The sequence below is a fragment of the Gallinula chloropus genome (genome assembly GCF_964237585.1).
Source record: "Gallinula chloropus genome assembly, chromosome: 1".
In the NCBI taxonomy this organism is placed as follows: Eukaryota; Metazoa; Chordata; class Aves; order Gruiformes; family Rallidae; genus Gallinula; species Gallinula chloropus.
The window spans coordinates 66,879,853-66,902,350 of NC_140085.1; the positions used below are offsets into that span (position 1 = coordinate 66,879,853).

The following is a 22,498-nucleotide window of genomic DNA, read 5'->3' on the forward strand; positions in this document are numbered from 1 at the left end:
GTGTAGTGGAGGGTGTCCCTGCCCACAGTAGGGGGTTGGAACTAGGTGATCTTTAAGGTCCCTTTCAAATGAACCCATTCCATGATTCTATAGAATAGGCAGCCTCCCCGTGTGTGTGGGGCGGTGGGTCCCCCGGGCCTCACGCGCGGCTCGTGCGCGGTCACACCCTGTTGTCCACCCCACTTACAATCTGCTGACATTTCTGTTAATTACTTTCTAAAGGAGACTAGGTTTGCTAATGTTCAAAATGACTCGCTAGTGAGGCCTGATGTCCCACAAGCCACTCACCCTGACTTCTGCTACCTTCTTCCTTCCTCTTTTCTTTCATTGTCGAAAACACGGAAACTTAAAGGTAAGCAAATGCTGCCTATCCAGCGTAACTATTTTACTTTGGGAATTTAGCTTTTCAGGGTTTTTTACATGTTTAAGGATAATTTTTACTAGTTCTGCTCTTCTGGATCTACCCCGAACTCTACTTGTGCATACCATGGGTGTGATAGCATTTTGCACCTCCTCAGGAATGCCTTTGCTGGCCTTGGCTTGTTCCTGCAACATGGAGACTCGTGTCTTGACAGCTTTAGATTCAGAGGTTAATAACAGAACTTCTCATTTCCTCAACAGGTCCCATCCTAAAAGTGGCAGGTGGCATTCAGGCATATGTGAGAACTGTTGAATTCCCATTGTTTTCCAAGCTTCAAATGTACAGGGGGAAAGAAGGCACACTCTTGTGTTTTCCCTGTAGCACCCACAACACTTATTGCTTCATCAACCCCAATGGTTCGGGGAGGCACTCTGCTTTTGGAGGGGACACTCACTTCCAGTACTCTTCCTTTTTACAGTAAGTACACAGATTTTCCTCATTAGCCAGTTTATATAACAGCCATCAGTGATTACAGTACTTCATGAAGTTTTCCCCTCACCTGGGGCTCTGTCAATCTGTGTCCAGTGTATTAAGATACAACCCAAAGGTGACTTTTTCTGGATGCCTCCCTTGGAAAATTCCACACACCTCCCCCCGCCACATTAAGTGTAAATAATGAAACAACTCTCTCATCTGCACACACAAACCCCCAAATTTGTAGTTCTGATAACCAAACCAGAATTCAGAGACTGATTAAGACAATTAAACAAGCTGGGGACTCTAACCCCTTTATCACCAAGTTGGGGGCTTGAATCCTCTTTCACTCAGGAGTTTTCCAGCCTTTTGTCTGAGAGAATAACTCAGGACTCAAATCTCTCCTGATTTGCGTCTACAGCCCAACCCTCTGCAGCTTCCTCTTCATCTGATGGGTGCCTGGCCAGCACACCAGTATGAAAGACACATCTTAAACTTACATTGGCTCTTACTTGGAGCTCTTCACTGTGGGGATTGCAGGTTCTCCCTGAGAATCCCTCAGTGCTGGCTGGAGGTCCTGTGATGCCAATTTGGGAGTTTCATTCAGCAGGCATTCCTCATGGCAGTGCTGGGTGCACGGGGGCCGCTCCAACTCCAGGTGCATCCCAATGCACGTTGCACAACAGAAATGTTGGAAACTTCAAGATAAGCCAGTGCTGCCTTTCCAGCCTAACAGTTTTACTCTGGGAATTGTAGGAACCTCTCAGCATCACCCTGGAAATGTATCAGCTCTACAGAGTAACAGGTGCTGGAATGGTAAAATATTACTGCTATTAATGAAGAAATGTCTTGCTGTAGAGATGAACAGACAACTAATGAAGAACAAACTTCAGGAGCAGCAAGCAAAGAGCAAATCTCACGATATTTTCTTCCCTACTTACTGGCAGGATTCCTGCAGCACAGAGGCGAGCTCAGGGCAGGAGGCTTTGGGGGGCAGCACAGGGGGAGCATTGCACACAAGCCGAGCTGTTGGCTCGTTTTACGGGGGGCCTTTTTTTACCTGCAAAAAACCCCTTTCCCTTTCCCGAGGGGTCTCCTCAGCACCCCAGCCGCCTCCAGAGATGCCCGCGGGAGTGACCTGTGCAGAGCGAGCTGCGGGCTTGCCGGAGGTCCCGACATTTGCTGTTGTTGGAGAATCACGGAGAGATCTGGGGCAAGGCAAGTTCTGAAACCGTTTCCATTCGGCATCACAGGGCGATGCGCGGAGAAGGATGCGCGGAGAAATCGGGAGAAGCGCATCCCACCCACCCGACACCGCCGCCATTCCATCCTCTCCGGGTCCTGCGCGCCGGCAATTCCGGTCCCGTCATCATCTCTCCCGGATGAGCCGCCGCTGCCGAGCCTGGAGCCATGGAACGCCCGGATCGAGGGACAAGGACCTGCAAAGGTGAAGGGGCGAAAGGTGAGGGCCCGGGGCGGGGGGAGACGTAGCGGGGCTGCCGTGTCCGCAGCCGGGCGGGGAGCCAGGAGACCCCGCCGGACAGAGGGGCCGAGAGCCGGTGCTCCATCGGCGGCTGGGGCGGTCGCCGGGCGGTCCCGAGCCCTGGGCGCCATTTGCTCCGGCCGGCCGGGAACGGAGCGGCGGGTCTGGGCGCGGCGGCAGCGGCCCGGCAGTGTCCCGGGAGCCCACCCACCTCCGAACCAGCTCACCGCTGGCTTCTGGAAGGCAGGTGCGGAGCGAAGGTGGCTCTGGAAAGCTGTCGCTGTGGGACAAAGCTGGACATTGCTCAGGAGCAGTTCTGGGCTCTGGAGTTGGTGGGTTGTCTTCTCTTACCCGTGCCACGTTTGGGCATCAGGTCAACCTCGGCCTCGGTGCCTTCACCCTCGTTTGTTCCATGCTCATTCCTTTTTCCATCCCGCTGGAGCACAGGGAGCTCCCTGGCTATTGGGTGAAGTTCTGAATGATGTAAGTAAATTTGAGAGCCAGTCAGAGTTCTTGGTCGCTACAGAGTGTTGTGATGCCAAGCTGCATGTCACACACTTCCTGGGCTTCTTCAGCTCTGTTGCTGGCCTGCTCTCCCCCAGAGAGTGACTTTTTTGGGGGCAGGGGGAACAGCTTCCCAAGTCCTGGACTCCATTCCCCTGTCAGCTGGTTGGGTTTTTTTTTAAATTCATTTGGTGTTTTTTTCCAAGTCTGTGCTCAAATATCTGGCTTTGGCGAACTGTTGCTGGAGTCCTTGCTGCTGCTACTTTGATTGTGTGTTTTCTGCTTGGTAAGTGTTTAAATCCTTTAAAAAAAAAAAAGTAATTAGCCATAGAAATTTGCAGAGTATTAGGTTGTCTTAATTGTTTTCTTGAACTAGGATTAGCAAATGGAAGATTTTTCTTTGCAACCCATCTGTTGTCCTTCCAAAAGTGTCAGTATAATAAAGCAAGCTATTAATTCAGCTGCAAGGGAGCAGTGCTTGCAGAAACTATACTCCCCAGAAACATTGAAGCTGTACAAGAGTCCTTGGAGGATACGTTATCATGACCCTCTCAGCTCCTCCTACCAACCTCCCCCTTTTCACCACTGTAAAGGTGTGTCAGCAGCCACAAGCGTGCAGCAGCCAGAGTGTGTAAGGAGTTTACAATAGATATTTCTGCTGTGCAGCAGTAATAATGCCATGGTTAGACTGTGATGACTTTAGACGATGCAGGGAGAAGGCAAGCTAAAAGAGCTCCAGGAACCTTTTCCCGTTGGAAAAAATGTGGAATGTTTTTTTTATCGTTTCACAGCAAGACCTTCTTCAGCCAAAGATGCTCCTGTCTGTCCTTCCCTGCAACCCTGTCCGTCAGGATGGCTGCATTTCCAGGGCAAATGCGACTACATCTCAGAGGTTGAAGATGACTGGAGCTCCAGTCAGAGGTTCTGCTCTCAGCACAATGCTTCCCTTCTGGTGATTGACAATCATCAGGAACTGGTAAGGGAACAAAAGGGGCATCCTGGATTCACCCCATCTCACTTCTAGGGAGCTTCACCATGAACCAGTGTGTTCTTCCAGCATCTTAAACTGACTGGTTTGAACAGTGATGTGAAGACCGAGAGGAGTCAGGGCTTGCAGAAAGCTGCATGCCTCCTCTCCTTGCAAATCTCAAACATCAGGTTTGCAGTTGGTGTTTTATAAAGTCCCAGAGGCTTATCTGAGCTGAGTTTGGCACTGGCCACAGTTATAAATACTCATATTGAAGGCATCTGTCAAGGTGAACACTGTTGCATGGGAAGGTGGTTGGAACTAGATGGGCTTTGAGGTCCCTTCCAACTCAAATCATTCTATGAATTCATGACATTTAAAATACTGAAATAATAATTGGGCGGGGGAGGAGCTCCCATATGCCAATCTGAAATTCAGGGAACACCTGCATGTACCAGCCTATTTAGACCCAGCTGCATACTAGAGATTATTAAACATACAGACAGACACAGCCCATTGGTGACAATGTTGTAGATAACAGAATGATAAGCTAGTCTTCCTCAAAAGTTGCAAGAGCAATTTGCTTATCATTTTGAGACCTCAAGGTGACAAACATGCTTTTTCTCTCTCTCTTTTAGCATTCTTTAGCCAAGCTTTTGCAAATAGGAAACTGCTGGATTGGATTGCGGAAGAGAGGTGGAAGCTTCTACTGGGAGAATGGCACTGCCTTGAATGTGAACCTGTAAGTGCCTTGTGATTTTCTGACCTACTTAAGCAACTGTGCAATTGGGGTTTACAGCACAATGTTACTTCTAGAGGGATTCTTTTTCTTCCCTGTCATTCGGAAATATGAGTTTGAAAATTCACCCTTTGCAGTTGTTACTGGTCTGACTCCATCAGCATCAATGCAGAGAATCATAGAATTGTAGGGGCTGGAAGGGACCTCGAGAGATCATCGGGTCCAACCCCCCTGCTAAAGCAGCTCCCTAGGACATATCACTCAGAGAGGCGTCCAAGTGGGTCTTGAATATCTCCAGAGAAGGAGATTCCACGACCCCCCTGGGGAGCCTGTCCCAGGGCTCTGTCACCCTCACTGTGAAAAAGTTCTTCCGCATGTTGGTGCGGAACTTCCTGTGCTCCAGCTTGCAGCCATTGCCCCTTGTCCTGTCTCCACAGACCACTGAAAAAGGGCTGGCTATTTCTCCCTACTTCCCATACTTTTTCTGGGTGCCTCCCTTAGACAATTCCACACACCTCCCCCGGCCATATTAAGTGTAAATAATTTTTTTTACCTGCAAAAAACCCCTTTCCCTTTCCCGAGGGGTCTCCTCAGCACCCCAGCCGCCTCCAGAGATGCCCGCGGGAGTGACCTGTGCAGAGCCAGCTGCGGGCTTGCCGGAGGTCCCGACATTTGCTGTTGTTGGAGAATCACGGAGAGATCTGGGGCAAGGCAAGTTCTGAAACCGTTTCCATTCGGCATCACAGGGCGATGCGCGGAGAAGGATGCGCGGAGAAATCGGGAGAAGCGCATCCCACCCACCCGACACCGCCGCCATTCCATCCTCTCCGGGTCCTGCGCGCCGGCAATTCCGGTCCCGTCATCATCTCTCCCGGATGAGCCGCCGCTCCCGAGCCTGGAGCCATGGAACGCCCGGATCGAGGGAGAAGGACCTGCAAAGGTGAAGGGGCGAAAGGAGAGGGCCCGGGGGGAGACGTAGCGGGGCTGCCGTGTCCGCAGCCGGGCGGGGAGCCAGGAGACCCCGCCGGACAGAGGGGCCGAGAGCCGGCGCTCCGTCGGCGGCTGGGGCGGTCGCTGGGCGGTCCCGAGCCCTGGGCGCCATTTGCTCCGGCCGGCCGGGAATGGAGTTGGGGGTCTGGGCGCGGCGGTAGCGGCCCGGCGGTGTCCCGGGAGCCCACCCACCTCCGAACCAGCTCACCGCTGGCTTCATAGAATCAGAGAATCACAGAATTGTAGGGGTTGGAAGGGTCCTCAAGAGATGATCAGGTCCATCCCCTCTGCTAAAGCAGCTCCCTAGGACATATCACTCAGAGAGGCGTCCAGACGGGTCTTGAGTATCTCCAGAGAAGGAGACTCCACCACCCCGCTGGGCAGCCTGTCCCAGGGCTCTGTCACCCTCACTGTGAAAAAGTTCTTCCACATGTTGGTGCAGAACTTCCTGTGCTCCAACTTGCAGCCATTGCCCCTTGTCCTATCCCCACAGACCTCTGAAAAGGGGCTGGCCCTTTCCCCCTGCATCCCCTGCTTCAGATAATTATAAACTTTAATTAGGTCCCCCCTTAGTCTTCTCTTCTCAAGGCTGAAGATTCCCAGCTTACTCAGCCTATCCTCATAGGGGAGATGTTCCAGGCCCCTAATCATCTTCGTGGCCCTTCTTTGGACTCTCTCCAGGAGATCCCTGTCCTTTTTAAACCAAGGAGCCCAGAACTGGACACAATACTCCAGGTGGGGCCTGACCAGGGCAGAGTAGAGGGGGAGGATCACCTCCTTTGACCCCCAGGTCCTTCTCCACTGAACTCTTCTCCAGCAGGTCATCCCCCAGCCTGTACTTATACAAATGGTTGTTCCTTCCCAGGTGCAAGACTTCACACTTGCTTTTGTTGAACTTCACCTGGTTTCTCCCTGCCCAGCTCTCCAGCCTGTCCAGGTCTCGCTGGATGGCAGCGCAGTGTTCCTGCGTGTCAGCCACTCCTCCCAGCTTTGTATCATTGGCATACTGGCTGAGGGTGGATGCTCTTCCCTCATCAAGGTTGTCAATGAAGATATTAAACAGAATTGGACCCAACACCGAGCCCTGGGGAACACCGCTAGTAACAGGTGTCCAGTCAGATTCTGCTCCTCGAATCACAACCCTCTGGGCTCGGTCCAACAGCCAATTCTCAACCCACCTCACCGTCCACTCATCTATCCCATGCTTTCTCAGCTTTGCTATCAGGGTGTCATGGGAGACAGTATCAAAGGCCCTGCTGAAGTCAAGGTAGATGACATCCACTGCTCTCCCTCCATCTACCCAGCCTGTTATGAGATCATAGAAGGCTATGAGATTGGTCAGGCACGATTTCCCCTTGGTGAATCCATACTGACTACTCCTCATGACCTTCTTCTCTTCCAATTGCTTAGAGATGGCATCCAGAACAAGCTGTTCCATTACCTTCCCTGGGACAGAGGTGAGGCTGACTGGTCTATAGTTACTAGGTTCCTCTTTCTTGCCCTTTTTAAAGACTGGAGTGACATTGGCTATCCTCCAGTCTTCAGGCACTTCTCCTGTCCTCCAAGACCTGTTGAAGACGATAGAGAGCGGCTCAGCAATCACCTCCGCCAGCTCCCTCAGCAAACGTGGATGAAACCCATCAGGGCCCATGGATTTGTGTGCATTAATCCCTTTGAGCCGCTCCTGGACCTCCCCTACCTCAGCCACAGGGAAATTCTTCGTTTCCCCAACACTCCAACTTTCATACAGGATCTGTGGGTCCTGAGGGGCCTTTGAAGTGAAGACCGAAGCAAAGGCAGCATTCAGTATCTCCACCTTCTCAGCATCCCCTGTTACCAGGACACCCTCCTCATTCAGCAAGGGTCCTACATTATCCCTGGTCATCCTCTTACTATTCACGTATCTAAAGAAACCCTTTTTATTATCCTTTATGTCCCTTGCCAGCTTCGTTTCCAAGAGGGCTTTAGCCTTCCTAGTTGCATCCCTTCAGGCCCTGACCACATTCCTGTATTCTCCCCAGGTGCTCAGACCCTTTTTTCATAATTCATAGATCTTCTGCTTCTCTTTGAGTTTACTCAATAGCTCTGTGTTCATCCATGCAGGTCTTCTGCCTCTCTTTCCTGATTTCTTGCTCAAAGGGATGCATGGTTCCTGTGCTTGGAAGAAGCACTGTTTGAATAACAGCCAGCTCTCACAGGCTCCCATTCCTTCAAACAGCGTAGCCCATGGGATAGCCCCTATTAAGTAGCGGAGGAGATCAAAGTTAGCTCTTCCAAAATTCAGGGTAGCTATTCTACTTTTTGGCTTGCTGCTTCCACCCAGGATCTTGAATTCAACCATTTCATGGTCGCTTTGTCCTAAGCTGCCCCCAACCTTCACTTCCCTAACGAGCCCGTCCTTGTTGGTAAAAACAAGTTCCAGCACCCGCCCTCCCCGTGTAGGCTCCTGCACCATCTGTAGCAGGAAATTTTCTTCAACACACCGCAGAATTTGTCTGGACTGCATACGACTGGCCGTGCTGCTTGCCCAGCAAATATCTGGATAGTTGAAGTCCCCAATAAGGACCAGTGCCTGGGATCTGGAGGCTGTTTCTAACTGCTTATAGAATGCACTATCATCCTGCCCCTCTCGATCAGGGGGCCTATAGCACACTCCCACAACAATGTCACACGTAGCAGTTTGCCCCTTTGTTTTAACCCACAAGCACTCAACAGATTGTTCATCCTTTCCCAGGTGGAGCTCAATACATTCCAGCTGCTCTCTCACATAAAGAGCAACTCCTCCACCTCTCCTCCCTAGCCCATCTTTCCTAAAAAGCACGTAGCCATCCATGACAGCGTGCCAGTCGTCCAGGCTGTCCCACCACGTCTCTGTGATTGCAATGAGATCCTGGCCCTGCGACCACACAAAGATCTCTAATTCTTCTTGTTTGTTGCCCATGCTACGTGCATTTGTGTGAAGGCATTTTAGTGGGGCAGCAGATGTAGGTACCCTCAACAGTCCACAGTGAGATTTCTGACAGGGGACTGTCAAAAGTGGCTCCACTGAGGAGTAATCAGGGCAATCCACAGAATTTTCACTACTGCCACGTGGAAAAACGTCCCCAAGTCCACCACTGCGCTTTTGGTATTTACCTTTTTCCACCATCAGCTCCCGCTGTGACTCCTGAAGTACTTGCCTAACCCTAGCAGCCTTCGTGGTATCCCCTTCCCCCTTCCTAACTGGTTTAAAGCCTGATCGATGAGCCCTGCCATCTCCTGGGCAAGGATCCGCTTTCCTTTATGGGACAGGTGAGCCCCCTCAGCAGTCATCATGCCAGGAGCAGAGTACATCATCCCCTGATCAAAAAACCCGAAGTTCTTCTGCCATCACCAGCCTGTCAGCCACACATTCAACTCGTGGGTTCTCTTGTCCTGCTCTGAGCCCCTCCTCCCACAAGTGGGGATAGAAGAGAATATTATTTGGGCTCCTCCCCCCTCAACTAAGCACCCCACGTCCAGGAATTCCCTTTTGACAGCTTGCAGGCTGCACTTTGTGATCGCGTCCCTGCCTGCTGGAACTATCAGTAATGGAAAATAGTCAGTGGATCTTACCAGCCCTGGTAGCCTTCTGGTGATGTCCCTTATCTGGGCTCCAGGGAGGCAACACACCTCCCTGCATGTAGGATCTGGTCTACATATAGGCCCTTCTGTCCCTCTAAGAAGGGAATCCCCTACTACAAGTACCTTTCTCTCTTGCCTAACAGAGGCGGTCTCAAGGCGTGCGGATGGTCACCTCACTCTAGGCTTCCGCTTTCTCTGAGGCACAGAGGCTCCATTCACCTCCTCATATAACTTCTCCTCAACTACCAGGGCCCCGAACCTGTTGCTTAGGGAAACCTGGGAGAGTGGGGAAGGTAGGCAGGGGGAGTGCCTACAACGATGAGTTGGGACTGTCTTCCAGGCACCCTTGGGGTTTGGGTCCCTCCCATTTACCTGGCTAGGGCAGAGAGAGGAGACCATCTTCATGTGCAAGGTGTCTTCCAGACTCTGGAAGGCAGGTGCGAAGCGAAGGTGGCTCTGGAAAGCTGTCACTGTGGGACAAAGCTGGACATTGCTCAGGAGCAGTTCTGGGCTCTGGAGTTGGTGGGTTGTCTTCTCTTACCCGTGCCACGTTTGGGCATCAGGTCAACCTCGGCCTTGGTGCCTTCACCCTCGTTTGTTCCATGCTCATTCCTTTTTCCATCCCGCTGGAGCACAGGGAGCTCCCTGGCTATTGGGTGAAGTTCTGAATGATGTAAGTAAATTTGAGAGCCAGTCAGAGTTCTTGGTCGCTACAGAGTGTTGTGATGCCAAGCTGCATGTCACACACTTCCTGGGCTTCTTCAGCTCTGTTGCTGGCCTGCTCTCCCCCAGAGAGTGACTTTTTTGGGGAGGGAACAGCTTCCCAAGTCCTGGACCCTGTCAGCTGGCTGTTTGTGTTTTGAGTTGTATTTTAATTCATCAGGTGGTTTTTTTTTCAGGTCTGTGCTCAAATATCTGGCTTTGGAGAACTGTTGCTGGAGTCCTTACTGCTGTTAGCATTTTGATGGTGTGTATTCTGCTTGGTAAGTGTTTAAATCTTTTAGAGAGAAAATGCAGTTGGTCTTAGAAATAACTGGAGTTTTAGGTTGTCAGAAGTCCCTGAGAAGTTTCATGCGGAACTTCCTTTACCTCCAGGTTGAACAGAAGTCTCATGGGATGCCAGGGTTGTTGACAAGTACTGGAGCAGTGACTCCACTAGTTAGTGGGGTTCGAGGGGGCTCAGTTTAGTCTTGGCATTCAAGTTCATAACTGCATGGTTGGTCTTAATCCAAGGTCAAGAAAACAAATAGCAAATGGAAGATATTTCTTTGCAACCCATCTGTTGTCCTTCCAAAAATGTCAGTATAATAAAGCAAGCTATTAATTCAGCTGCAAGGGAGCAGTGCTTGCAGAAACTATACTCCCCAGAAACATTGAAGCTGTACAAGAGTCCTTGGAGGATACGTTATCATGACCCTCTCAGCTCCTCCTACCAACCTCCCCCTTTTCACCACTGTAAAGGTGTGTCAGCAGCCACAAGCGTGCAGCAGCCAGAGTGTGTAAGGAGTTTACAATAGTTATTTCTGCTGTGCAGCAGTAATAATGCCATGGTTAGACTGTGATGACTTTAGATGATGCAGGGAGAAGGCAAGCTAAAAGAGCTCCAGGAACATTTTCCCGTTGGAAAAAATATGTGGAATGTCTTTTGTCTTTTCACAGCAAGACCTTCTTCAGCCAAAGATGTTCCTGTCTGTCCTTCCCCGCAACCCTGTCTGTCAGGATGGCTGCATTTCCAGGCCAAATGCTACTACATCTCAGAGGTTGAAGACGACTGGAGCTCCAGTCAGAGGTTCTGCTCTCAGCACAATGCTTCCCTTCTGGTGATTGACAATCATCAGGAACTGGTAAGGGAACAAAAGGGGCATCCTGGATTCACCCCATCTCACTTCTAGGGAGCTTCACCATGAACCAGTGTGTTCTTCCAGCATCTTAAGCTGAATGGTTTGAACAGTGATGTGAAGACTGAGAGGAGTCAGGGCTTGCAGAAAGCTGCATGCCTCCTCTCCTGGCAGATCTTAAACCTCAGTTTTCACCTTTGGTGTCTTAAAAAGTCCCAGAGGCTTATCTGAGCTGAGTTTGGCACTGGCCACAGTTATAAATACTCATATTGAAGGCATCTGTCAAGGTGAACACTGTTGCATGGGAAGGTGGTTGGAACTAGATGGGCTTTGAGGTCCCTTCCAACTCAAACCATTCTATGAGTTTATGAAATTTAAAATACTGAAATAATAATTGGGCAGGGGAGGAGCTCCCACATGCCAGTCTGAAATTCAGGAAACACCTGCATGTACCAGCCTATGTAGACCCAGCTGCATACTAGAGATGATTAAACATACAGACAGACACAGCCCATTGGTGACAATGTTGTAGATAGCAGAATGATAAGCTAGTCTTCCTCAAAAGTTGCAAGAGGAATTTGCTTATCATTTTGAGACCTCATGTTGACAAACATGCTTTTTGTCTCTCTTTTAGCATTCTTTAGCCAAGCTTTTGCAAATAAGTAACTGCTGGATTGGATTGCGGAAGAAAGGGGAAAGCTACTACTGGGAGAATGGCACTGCCTTGAATGTGAACCTGTAAGTGCCTTGTGATTTTCTGACCTACTTAAGCAACTGTGGAATTGGGGTTTACAGCACAATGTTACTTCTAGAAGGATTCTTTTTCTTCCCTGTCATTTGGAAATATGAGTTTGAAAATTCACCCTTTGCAGTTGTTACTGGTCTGACTCCATCAGCATCAATGTAGAGAAGGCCCAGACTCAAGAAGGATTTGTTGGTAGCTCAGCACATGAAGATAATAATGTTGATATATCATCTATCTACCTTAATTTCTGCATATTGTTCATGACATGGTATAGATGTTTCAGTCACTTTTCAGATCTTCAGGTTTCTCAGTTTCCAGTGTGATTCCTTGTGCTCTGCTGTCTGAAGTACCCAATATCTGTCAACTCTGCACACATTTTTAGAAAGATGAAAAAGAATGAAGTGACAGGTAGGGGGGATTAATTCAGGGGGGTTAAGCAGCTTGATAAGAAAAATCATACCTGCTTTAGTGAGTTTGTCATGACCTGCAGCCAAGCCAGATTTCACCCCTATTTATCTTAGAAAATGTGTGGGCTATAGCAGCTCTGCATCAGGCCCATTAAACAGCAGTTCCCATTGCCTTGCTTTCCAGAGCATTTATCACCCTGGTAATTCTAGGCAGGATATACCATGAGCTGTCTTTTCTCTCTCCTCCTGGTTTTGTAGGATGTCTGGTATGGACCGTTCATAGTGACAGAGATTGGTGTAACACTCATGAGCTCAACAGGCTTTTCTAACACCACTGATCACTCCCTTGCTCTTAGCAGCTGCAACTGCCGTATCTGAAGGGGCCAAAGTCAACTGGAAACTGCTCCAGCAAAAGCTTTGTTTTACAGCAAGCTAAAATACTTGGGCCACTAGTAGAAATTGTTCAGTAATCCCTGTTTTCTTCCTGTATTTTGTCAGGTTCCCGATACAGGGTCTCTCCGACTGTGCCTACTTGGGTGCCTTCGCTGTGTCTACATCAGCGTGCTCTGACCACAGGCGTTGGATCTGTATCCGCCTTCCCTGAAGGGATGACTTGGATCTTAATTTGATAGGGGCAGCTGAGACGTGTCCATTATAAAGCCCCTTTGGACAGATGTCCTATCTCTGCAGGTCTCCTAGGAGAGAGGGCTATGTTCAGGGTTGGGTGTTTGTATCCCATGGAAGCAGTGTTTTTTTCTGTGTAAAACCCCTCCTGCTGCTGGAAAGAGAGTGTGGTATTCACTGATCAGGGAAGGTCATGTTTGCAGCTGCCAGGTGTGGCAGGCAGGGACATGAGAGCTGCCACCATTTGCTGCCCCTCTGCTGAAGCTTCCCAAGGCCGGTAAGCGCAGCCCCTCAGCTTCTCCATCCCCAGGTGAGTGTGAGGCGCCCACAGGAGCTTCTGAGAGTTGTGCTGTGTGGCAGAATTCTCCAGCAGATGGGGTACAACAGGGAGCTGGGGATAGTCATAGGCAGGTGCCAGTGATACCAGCTTCACACTCTTGTACTTCCACAGCCGATTGCACTAAGCTTATCCCTGCTTTGCACTGATGTATATGAGGTCAGAACTTGTCTTCTCTGTCTCAGATGTTGTGCAGGTTGGTATGATGTCTAATTTTGGATGTTCCCTCGGGAATTCTGAACCAAAAAGTTAACCAAGAACTGCCTTGAATAAATTCCTCTTGTGTAAAGCTACAGGTTTTGGTTTGTGTTTGTTTAGGCTGAACTAAGCTCTTTTCTGTTTATCAAAGGCTTTCCTGATGTTGGCAGGTTTCAGGGATGGGATAATTTTTTATGGTCAAAAGACAAGGTTTGACTTGAGGTCAAAGGCTTTCAGGCAGAACAAGCAACTGGCTTGCTGGTCAGTGATATTGGCACACAGACACTGCTTCAGCTTGGTTTTCTGGAACAAGTATTCAGTCTCAGGTGCTGAAGACATACTGTACATGTTTGCCAGAGTTGCAGTCAATGGCTCAAAGTCCAAATGGAGACAGGAGATGATTTGTGTTCCTCAGGGTACAGTATTGGGACCAGCAGAATTCAATGTCTTTGTCGGTGACAGGGAGAGTGGGATCAAGTGTACCCTCAGCTGTTTGCCCAGGACACCAAGCTGTGTGGTGAGGTTGACACCCTAGAGGGAAGGGATGCCAGCCAGAGAGACCTGGACAGGCTTGAGAGGTGGGCCCATGCCAACCTCATGAAGATCAGCAAGGCCAAGTGCAAGGTCCTGCACTGGGGCCGGCACAATCCCAAGAACTAATACAGGCTGGACAGGGAAGGGCTTGAGAACAGCCTCAGGAGGAGAAGGATTTTGGGGGTGCTGCTTAATGTCAAGCTCAACATAAGCTAGCAGCTCAGGAGGCCAACCATGTCCTGGGCTGCATCAAGAAGAGCATGGCCAGAGGTTGAGGGAGGTGATTCTGCTGCTCTATTCTTGTGAGACCCCATGAGACCACCCTACATGACCTGTAACATCAGTGCCATTTGCTAGAAGATGTACCCATTATCTGCCTTCTTGGTTTACACCCTCCACTAGACCAGGGTGCCCAGAGCCTCATCCAGCCTGGCCTTGAACACTGTGCCAGGGCTTGACAAGCTGCCCTGAAGAAATTGGTGTTGCATTTGTGAAGAGTTCTCAAGGAAAGTTTCCATTGTCGGGTCCTTCAGCAGTTTCAACAATGAAACTGTATTACCAAGAACAACATTTTTTCTTTGCCAGGGCTGGTGACCCATGGCAGTGGTTCTCTCCAGTTGAGACTGGGGCCTGGCCACCTCCTCCTACCAATTTCACTGAGCCTCTGCAGACTACCCAGGATGTGGCTGCAAATAAAGCCGATCCCTGGGATGCAGAGAGGGCAGAAGGGATGCCTTCCAGGACTCAATCCCCTGGGCCAGTGACCTTCCATGGAGGTCCTGGGCACCTCACTTAGTGTTAGGATGCCCTGTCTACAGTGGCTGAGCACTGGATCCTGCAAGCCCAATGGGGCCAGCTAATTCAAGCAACTAAAGATGTCTAACATTGGTACTTCTTAATAGGGCAAATGTTACCCATCTCTTATAGTGGGGTGGTACAGAAATGAGTTACTCCAGGTGTAATCTAAAAGCTGCTCTGCAACCACATGAAAAGACAGGCAATGATGCCCCTTCCCCACTTCTCTGGGGACATGACTGGTTTTATTAGCATAGCATTAGCATTTTTACAGCCATGTGACAGCCCTCATTTGCAAAGACATGCCAGTTTATTTCCAGTGGCATGTGTAATAGGATAACTGTTCTACTTGGAGAAAAAAAAGCCTAGACTGTCTTGCTGCATAGTATATTGAAAAGAAAACTCACAAGTTTATCTCAAATGGCTCTCCATTCACTGAGAAAAGCTTGTCTCCATTCCTGCACAGCCCAATCCAGAAGTCTTTTATTTGTATTCGAGACATTGGAAAGTTCTAGGCAAATCCCAGAGTAAAACGGCATATGGCTGTGAGAGGGTTTCAGTGATTATGAGTTTAGAGCTTTTTGTACAAACAGATATGAACTGCAACACAGAATATGCCATGGTGGACTTATGCCCTCCTCCCCAGTGACTGATGTTTTACTGCTAAATTTAATTAGATTAGATTCTAAAGGAAACCCTGGATCCATTACTAATGGCCAGTGAGGTCCCAGCTATGTAGTTGGCAGTCAGGCCGAGTGTTACTGACCCTTCCCCACCTCGTCATTAAAAACACCCACATGTCACTAAAAATACCATATCTCATCCCAAAAGGGTCAGTTAGTACAGGGGGTCACTGTATCACCAGGAGAACGGTGTTTCGGTACAAGGACGTACGTTGAGTGGGAACACAAGAGCCTGACACAGCACAGGTTGCCTTGACTCTTACCTCACATAATTCCTTGGATATCAGTTACCTTGTGTCTCTATCAAATCCAGGTTACACTCCTAAACACCCCCCCCCCCCCCCCCCCCCAGCTTCCCAGTTTTCACACTTCCAGTCCTGACAAGGATTGTGTGGTGGGTGAGGTCATTCTGTTTTCCTGTCTCTCCTATTCCCAATCTGAAACTCAGCTGGGACTGTCTAAACCCGAACTCTGGGAGGTCTGAGGCCCCACAAGGAGTTTATAGTTTGCAGGGTGGATAAAACAAAGTCTTTATCGATTCTTTTCTTAGGGTCCTGCAGCCAGCACTGAATACACATTTCCCATGGCACTAACACAGGAGAAAGAAAATGGTTTGAATGTAACAAAACCCACAGGTAGAACCTACTGCTCAGACCAGGTACTTCTCAATGCCATTGGTCCCACCATCACATAACCACAGCCAGTCTTCTCCTTTTGGGGAAACAGGAGAAATGGAGTATTTTGCCCAGAACTAACAACACATTTCTGTTCCTCTGTTGTGCTTGAGAAAACACCCTGTAAATGAGCTGTGCCCTTCAAGAGTATCGAGAAGGTACAACAGACAGAAGTGCACCTGTGTTCTGTAAACTCAAAATGAGTCTAATACATCTGTGTTGTGGGAATTGCTCAAATGCACTTTTGGGTGCCCACAAATGGAGGGAGTGAACGTCAAGAGGGTGTGAAGGGAGAGGACAGGACTTCAAACAAACACATAAATTCCCAGTTTAAAAAAATCCCAAGAAACCAAACCCACACGTTCTGTATTAGCGATTAGGAGGCACAACTCCATTTCTAAACTCTTTCAGCCTTTACTTTTACCTTCCACACAGTTTGCCTTTTAAATTGAAGAAATACCCTCTGAGGTGAGAACAGAATTTCTACAGTGGATTTAATGAACAGACCACGTCGCCCTGAAGAAGTCTGGAGGCTGTACCAGGACATCAGGTTTCCAGCCCTACCAGAGAACAAGAGATGGAATTACAGAAGCCCTTAGGGCAGCAGAAGGAGCATGAATCCAAGGTGCTGGACACCTTATCAGCTCTTGTTGGCTGCCAATCACTGCAAGGGAAACGCCGTAACTAAAGCAGGACTCCTGGCTGGAATTCCAATCTGCCACAGCTCCTGAATGACAGGAACACTTCTTCTTATGGTACAGCCAGTCATCAGGGCACAGCTCTGTCTGTTGAAACTTTGGTTGATCTTTTGTTCAAATTAAGACATGATGAGAATGTTACTTACTTGTCATTATGTGTTTAAAATCATAGAATGGTCTGGGTTGGAAGGGACCCTGAGGATCACAGAGTTCCTACCCCCTGTCACAGGCAGGACCACCAACCTCCAGGCCTGGATCTACACAAGGTTGCCCAGGGCCACATCCAGCCTGGCCCTGAACACCTCCAGGGACGGGGCATCCACCACCTCTCTGGGCAGCCTGTTCCAGCACCTCACCAGTCTCTCTGTAAAGAGCTTCCCTCTAAAATCTAATCTAAACCTTCCCTCCTTCAGCTTCAATCCATTCCCCCTTGTCCTGCAGTTGTCTACCCTTTAAAACAGCTGATTCCCCTCCTGTTTCTCTGCTCCCTTCAGGTACTGGAAGGCTACAGTGAGGTCCCCCCACGGGCTTCTCTTCTCTAGGCTGAACAAGCCCAGCTCCTTCAGCCTCTTTTCATAGGGGAGGTGCTCCAGCCCCCTGACCATCTTCATGGCTCCTCTGAACCCTCTCCAATAGTTCTACATCTTTCTTGTATTTGAGGCCCCAGAGCTGGACACAGCACTCCATGTGGGGCCTCACGAGGGCAGAGTGGAGAGGGACAATCACCTCCCTGTCCCTGATGGCCACCCCTCTGCTAATGGAGAAGGGGGGGCTGCAGAGATGGCTGCTGCAAGAAGGAGATAGAAGCTCTCTGTAGGCCTCAGAGACTAAACATCGTCCAATTCAAGGCCAGAGTTGCTGCTGACCAAGGCCGAGCCAATTGGCAATGGTCACAGCACCTCTGGGAATCACATTTAGGAGAAAGAAAACCTCAGGCAGACACATTTTGACACCAGAGAATGGAGTGGGAAGATGTAAGAAGCTGTGCAGACACCAAGACCAGGGGAAAAGGAGGTGGAGGGGAAGAGTGAGGTGCTCCAGGTGCTGGAGAGAGAGATTCCCCTCCAGCCCATGGAGAAGACCATGGTAGAGTGGGTGTCCCCTCATAGCCCTTGGATAATGACGGGGAGCAGAGACCATCTACGGCCTGTGGAGAGGCCGGCCCATGCCACAGCTGGTTTGCCAGGGGACTTGTGACTGTGGGGGGGACCAGGCCGGAGCAGTCTGGGCCCAAAGCTCAGCACCCCATGGAAGGGAGCCACGCTGAGGCAAGTGGTGAGGAGATGACTCCCCGATAGAAAGGGCTCTCACTGGAGAAGTTCGTGGGGGACTGTGTCCCCTGGGTGGGAGCACGTAGAATAAAATGATGAATGAAGTCTGCTAAGAAGGGAGGGGTCGGGGGGAAGGTGCTTTAAGACCTGGCTGCACTTCTCATTACCCAACTCTGGTTCACTGGGTGTGTAGTTGTAATAAATTAGTTTTCTTTATTCCCTGTAGAATCATGACACTAGTTGCTGAGTGATCCCTCTCTGTCCTTATCTCAAATCCTAAGACTCTCAACATAGATTCTCTCCCCTTTCTGGCTGAAAAGGGGAGTGATAGAGCAGCTTCGGTGGGCATTTGGCCTCCAGCCAGGGCCAGACCACCTCAGTCCCTTTTGGTGCCCAGACACAGAGACAGGGACACAGGTCTGAGGACAGAAAGAAACATGAATGCTCACCGGGTACTAAAGCCCATGTGAGGAACTGAAGACTCGAGGAACAACCCAACGTGCAGAGACACACGAACTTCACGGAGATTTTCCACACCCTTCCAGCTGCCCCTGAGGCGACTCCGTGCTGCAGAGCTTCGGCACGTCTGAAACTCCAGCAGACTGTTTCCCAGCTTTTCAATTCCCAAACCCCTCCGAAACACTCGCAGGTGTCCGAGTGCTCAGTGTCCCCGGTGCCGCCCTGGGGACGAGGGGCAGTGCCCCGCGGCAGCCGGTCCGCGGTTACTCCTCCTGCTCCAACCCGTCCCGCCCGCTGCTGGGAGCCAGGCCCCGCCCAGCCGGGCGAGCCGCCCCAACACTTTGAGCAGCGCGTCCGCCTTCGGCCCCGATACAGCCCGTCCCGCTTGTCGGCAGATCCTGACAGCTCCAGCCGGTCCCGCAGCGGATCGGAGGAGAACCGCAGCAGAGGGAAGGAGCGAGAGGCCGCGCCTGCAGCCGGAGGGGCCGGGGCGGCTCGTTTGGTGCTCGGGGGCCGGCGGCAGCGGCGCTCAGCATCGAGAGACGCTCCGGCCGCAGCGCCGAGAGCAGGTAGGGTGCTGCTGGGGTGCTGGCTCGGGCCGGGGTCCCGCATGCGGCCCTCGCCGGAGCCGAAGGGAAGGTCGGGCTGCAGAGCAGGACTAAAGCGGAGGGAAGTGGTTTGTGTGGAGGGAGGCGGCAGCCTCCCTGTGTGTGTCGGGCAGGCGCAGGCGGAGGGCAGCCTCCCCGTGTGTGGGGGCGGCGGGTCCCCCGGTGCCTCCCCCAGGCGCTCGCTGGCGGTTGCCGGGCCCCCCCGGGCTACACACGCGGGTCGGGCGCGGCCGGTCCCGGTCCCGTCGTCGTCCCCCACCCCGTTTCCAATCTGCTGACACTTCTGTTAATTATTTTCTAAAGGAGACTAATTTTTGTTAATGTTCAAAGTGAGTCGCTAGTGAGGCCTCATGTCCCACAAGTGTGAACTCTGCCGCCTTCTTCCTTCCCCTTCCCCTTTCATTTCAGTATCTAAAACATGGAACCCCTGCGTCCCGTCCCCCCTCACACCCTCTCCCCGGCTCACTGACAGCGAGCGGCCGCTGCCTGGTACCCAGCCAGTGCCCAGGCACTCACATGCACAAAGAGTTTTGGGGATGAGCAGAGTCTTGACCTTCTTGGTAATTCCAAGCCTTTCTGCTTTCGTAGGATGGGCCAAGTGCAAGTGGAGCCTGAGTCTTGGAGATATTTAGGCACCTGATTAGCATAAATAATACCAGCAATGAAACTAAAGCTCCTGAAGCCTTTTCTAAGGAGGAGTGGTTTATTTTTTCCTTACTATTACCTAACTGATACCTGAATGGAGCATACAAACAGGAGGGGAATCACTTTTGTCTTCACACTACAGGATCAAATATAAACAGTTCACACTGGGACCCGACACAACAGTTATCTCCTTTTTCATGACTACCACTTTGCCTAGAAGGAAACTCCAGAGTTTTGTCTAATCCAAGCCAGGGGACCACCTGGATTTGGAGCTGTTCTTCAGATTTCCTGCAGGAAGGTGCTTTACCAAAGGAAATAAACATCTGACATTTTGACTTGAAGAGCTGCTCTGTGACACCTACATGGTCTGGAGAGGGATATTCACTGTACCCTTCTGTTATCGCTCCAATATGGGATGTTTTTCTTAAATTGATGTTACTGAACGGAGGAGTTAAAACAAAAAGTCACCCAGAGAAGAATTTGCAGCTATAAACATTATTGTGTCAGTGCAGAAATGTCAATGTATCCATTCTGACAGCAAATACTTATCTCATTCTTTAGTTTACTGGGTCTAATGAAAGACAGATCATTGCAGGGAGCAGTGTAATATTAACCCATGGCAAATGCAGTTTCTGTTGCCTGCTGTCATTCTTTGCTGTGTTTGATGTAGATTGTTGCAAACCTCTGGAGCAGTGACCTCTCTTTATCTGTACATCCACAGATAAAAAGCTTTACATTTGAAAGCCATAGAGGGATTTATTGCAAGGGCATGTAGTGATAGAACAAGGGGTAGTGCTCTTAATCTGAAAGAGGGTAGCTTTCCATTACATATTAGGAAGAAACTGCTAATGTGAGTTGTGAGTCCCTGGCACAGGGTGCCCAGAGAAGCTGTGGCTGCCACCTCCCTGGCAGTGTTGAATGCCAGGTTTGATGGAGTTTGGGCAACCTGGTGTAGTGGAGGGTGTCCCTGCCCACAGTAGGGGGTTGGAACTAGGTGATCTTTAAGGTCCCTTTCAAATGAACCCATTCCATGATTCTATAGAATAGGCAGCCTCCCCGTGTGTGTGGGGCGGTGGGTCCCCCGGGCCTCACGCGCGGCTCGTGCGCGGTCACACCCTGTTGTCCACCCCACTTACAATCTGCTGACATTTCTGTTAATTACTTTCTAAAGGAGACTAGGTTTGCTAATGTTCAAAATGACTCGCTAGTGAGGCCTGATGTCCCACAAGCCACTCACCCTGACTTCTGCTACCTTCTTCCTTCCTCTTTTCTTTCATTGTCGAAAACACGGAAACTTAAAGGTAAGCAAATGCTGCCTATCCAGCGTAACTATTTTACTTTGGGAATTTAGCTTTTCAGGGTTTTTTACATGTTTAAGGATAATTTTTACTAGTTCTGCTCTTCTGGATCTACCCCGAACTCTACTTGTGCATACCATGGGTGTGATAGCATTTTGCACCTCCTCAGGAATGCCTTTGCTGGCCTTGGCTTGTTCCTGCAACATGAAGACTCGTGTCTTGACAGCTTTAGATTCAGAGGTTAATAACAGAACTTCTCATTTCCTCAACAGGTCCCATCCTAAAAGTGGCAGTTGGCATTCAGGCATATGTGAGAACTGTTGAATTCCCATTGTTTTCCAAGCTTCAAATGTACAGGGGGAAAGAAGGCACACTCTTGTGTTTTCCCTGTAGCACCCACAACACTTATTGCTTCATCAACCCCAATGGTTCGGGGAGGCACTCTGCTTTTGGAGGGGACACTCACTTCCAGTACTCTTCCTTTTTACAGTAAGTACACAGATTTTCCTCATTAGCCAGTTTATATAACAGCCATCAGTGATTACAGTACTTCATGAAGTTTTCCCCTCACCTGGGGCTCTGTCAATCTGTGTCCAGTGTATTAAGATACAACCCAAAGGTGACTTTTTCTGGATGCCTCCCTTGGAAAATTCCACACACCTCCCCCCGCCACATTAAGTGTAAATAATGAAACAACTCTCTCATCTGCACACACAAACCCCCAAATTTGTAGTTCTGATAACCAAACCAGAATTCAGAGACTGATTAAGACAATTAACCAAGCTGGGGACTCTAACCCCTTTATCACCAAGTTGGGGGCTTGAATCCTCTTTCACTCAGGAGTTTTCCAGCCTTTTGTCTGAGAGAATAACTCAGGACTCAAATCTCTCCTGATTTGCGTCTACAGCCCAACCCTCTGCAGCTTTCTCTTCATCTGATGGGTGCATGGCCAGCACACCAGTATGAAAGGCACATCTTAAACTTACATTGGCTCTTACTTGGAGCTCTTCACTGTGGGGATTGCAGGTTCTCCCTGAGAATCCCTCAGTGCTGGCTGGAGGTCCTGTGATGCCAATTTGGGAGTTTCATTCAGCAGGCATTCCTCATGGCAGTGCTGGGTGCACGGGGGCCGCTCCAACTCCAGGTGCATCCCAATGCACGTTGCACACCAGAAATGTTGGAAACTTCAAGATAAGCCAGTGCTGCCTTTCCAGCCTAACAGTTTTACTCTGGGAATTGTAGGAACCTCTCAGCATCACCCTGGAAATGTATCAGCTCTACAGAGTAACAGGCGCTGGAATGGTAAAATATTACTGCTATTAATGAAGAAATGTCTTGCTGTAGAGATGAACAGACAACTAATGAAGAACAAACTTCAGGAGCAGCAAGCAAAGAGCAAATCTCACGATATTTTCTTCCCTACTTACTGGCAGGATTCCTGCAGCACAGAGGCGAGCTGAGGGCAGGGGGGCGGCACAGGGGGAGCATTGCACACAAGCCGAGCTGTTGGCTCGTTTTACGGGGGGCCTTTTTTTACCTGCAAAAAACCCCTTTCCCTTTCCC

The 22,498-nt window shown here is 50.0% G+C and overlaps 1 protein-coding gene across 5 annotated transcripts; it reads left to right on the forward strand.

The window, feature by feature from the left end:
* Positions 1-1,905: 1,905 nt before the first annotated feature.
* On the forward strand, positions 1,906-21,362 carry LOC311205149 (C-type lectin domain family 2 member B-like). Of its 5 annotated transcripts, none has more exons than XR_014618140.1 (9): positions 1,906-2,297; positions 3,614-3,798; positions 4,428-4,531; positions 4,666-4,805; positions 5,275-5,468; positions 10,021-10,104; positions 10,781-10,965; positions 11,594-11,697; positions 12,610-12,635. XR_014618140.1 is itself a non-coding variant. In XM_084279449.1 (9 exons), exons 5-9 carry the CDS (start codon positions 5,432-5,434, stop codon positions 12,713-12,715), a joined length of 516 nt encoding a protein of 171 aa, XP_084135575.1. In that variant the 5' UTR covers positions 1,906-2,297; positions 3,614-3,798; positions 4,428-4,531; positions 4,666-4,805; positions 5,289-5,431; the 3' UTR covers positions 12,716-13,357. The 5 variants fall into 5 exon arrangements, 4 of the variants coding, with proteins under 4 accessions (XP_084135575.1, XP_084135574.1, XP_084135576.1 ...); XM_084279449.1 differs by having other exon boundaries at positions 5,289-5,468; positions 12,610-13,357; XM_084279448.1 differs by lacking the exons at positions 10,781-10,965; positions 11,594-11,697; positions 12,610-12,635 and adding an exon at positions 21,208-21,362.
* Positions 21,363-22,498: the final 1,136 nt, after the last annotated feature.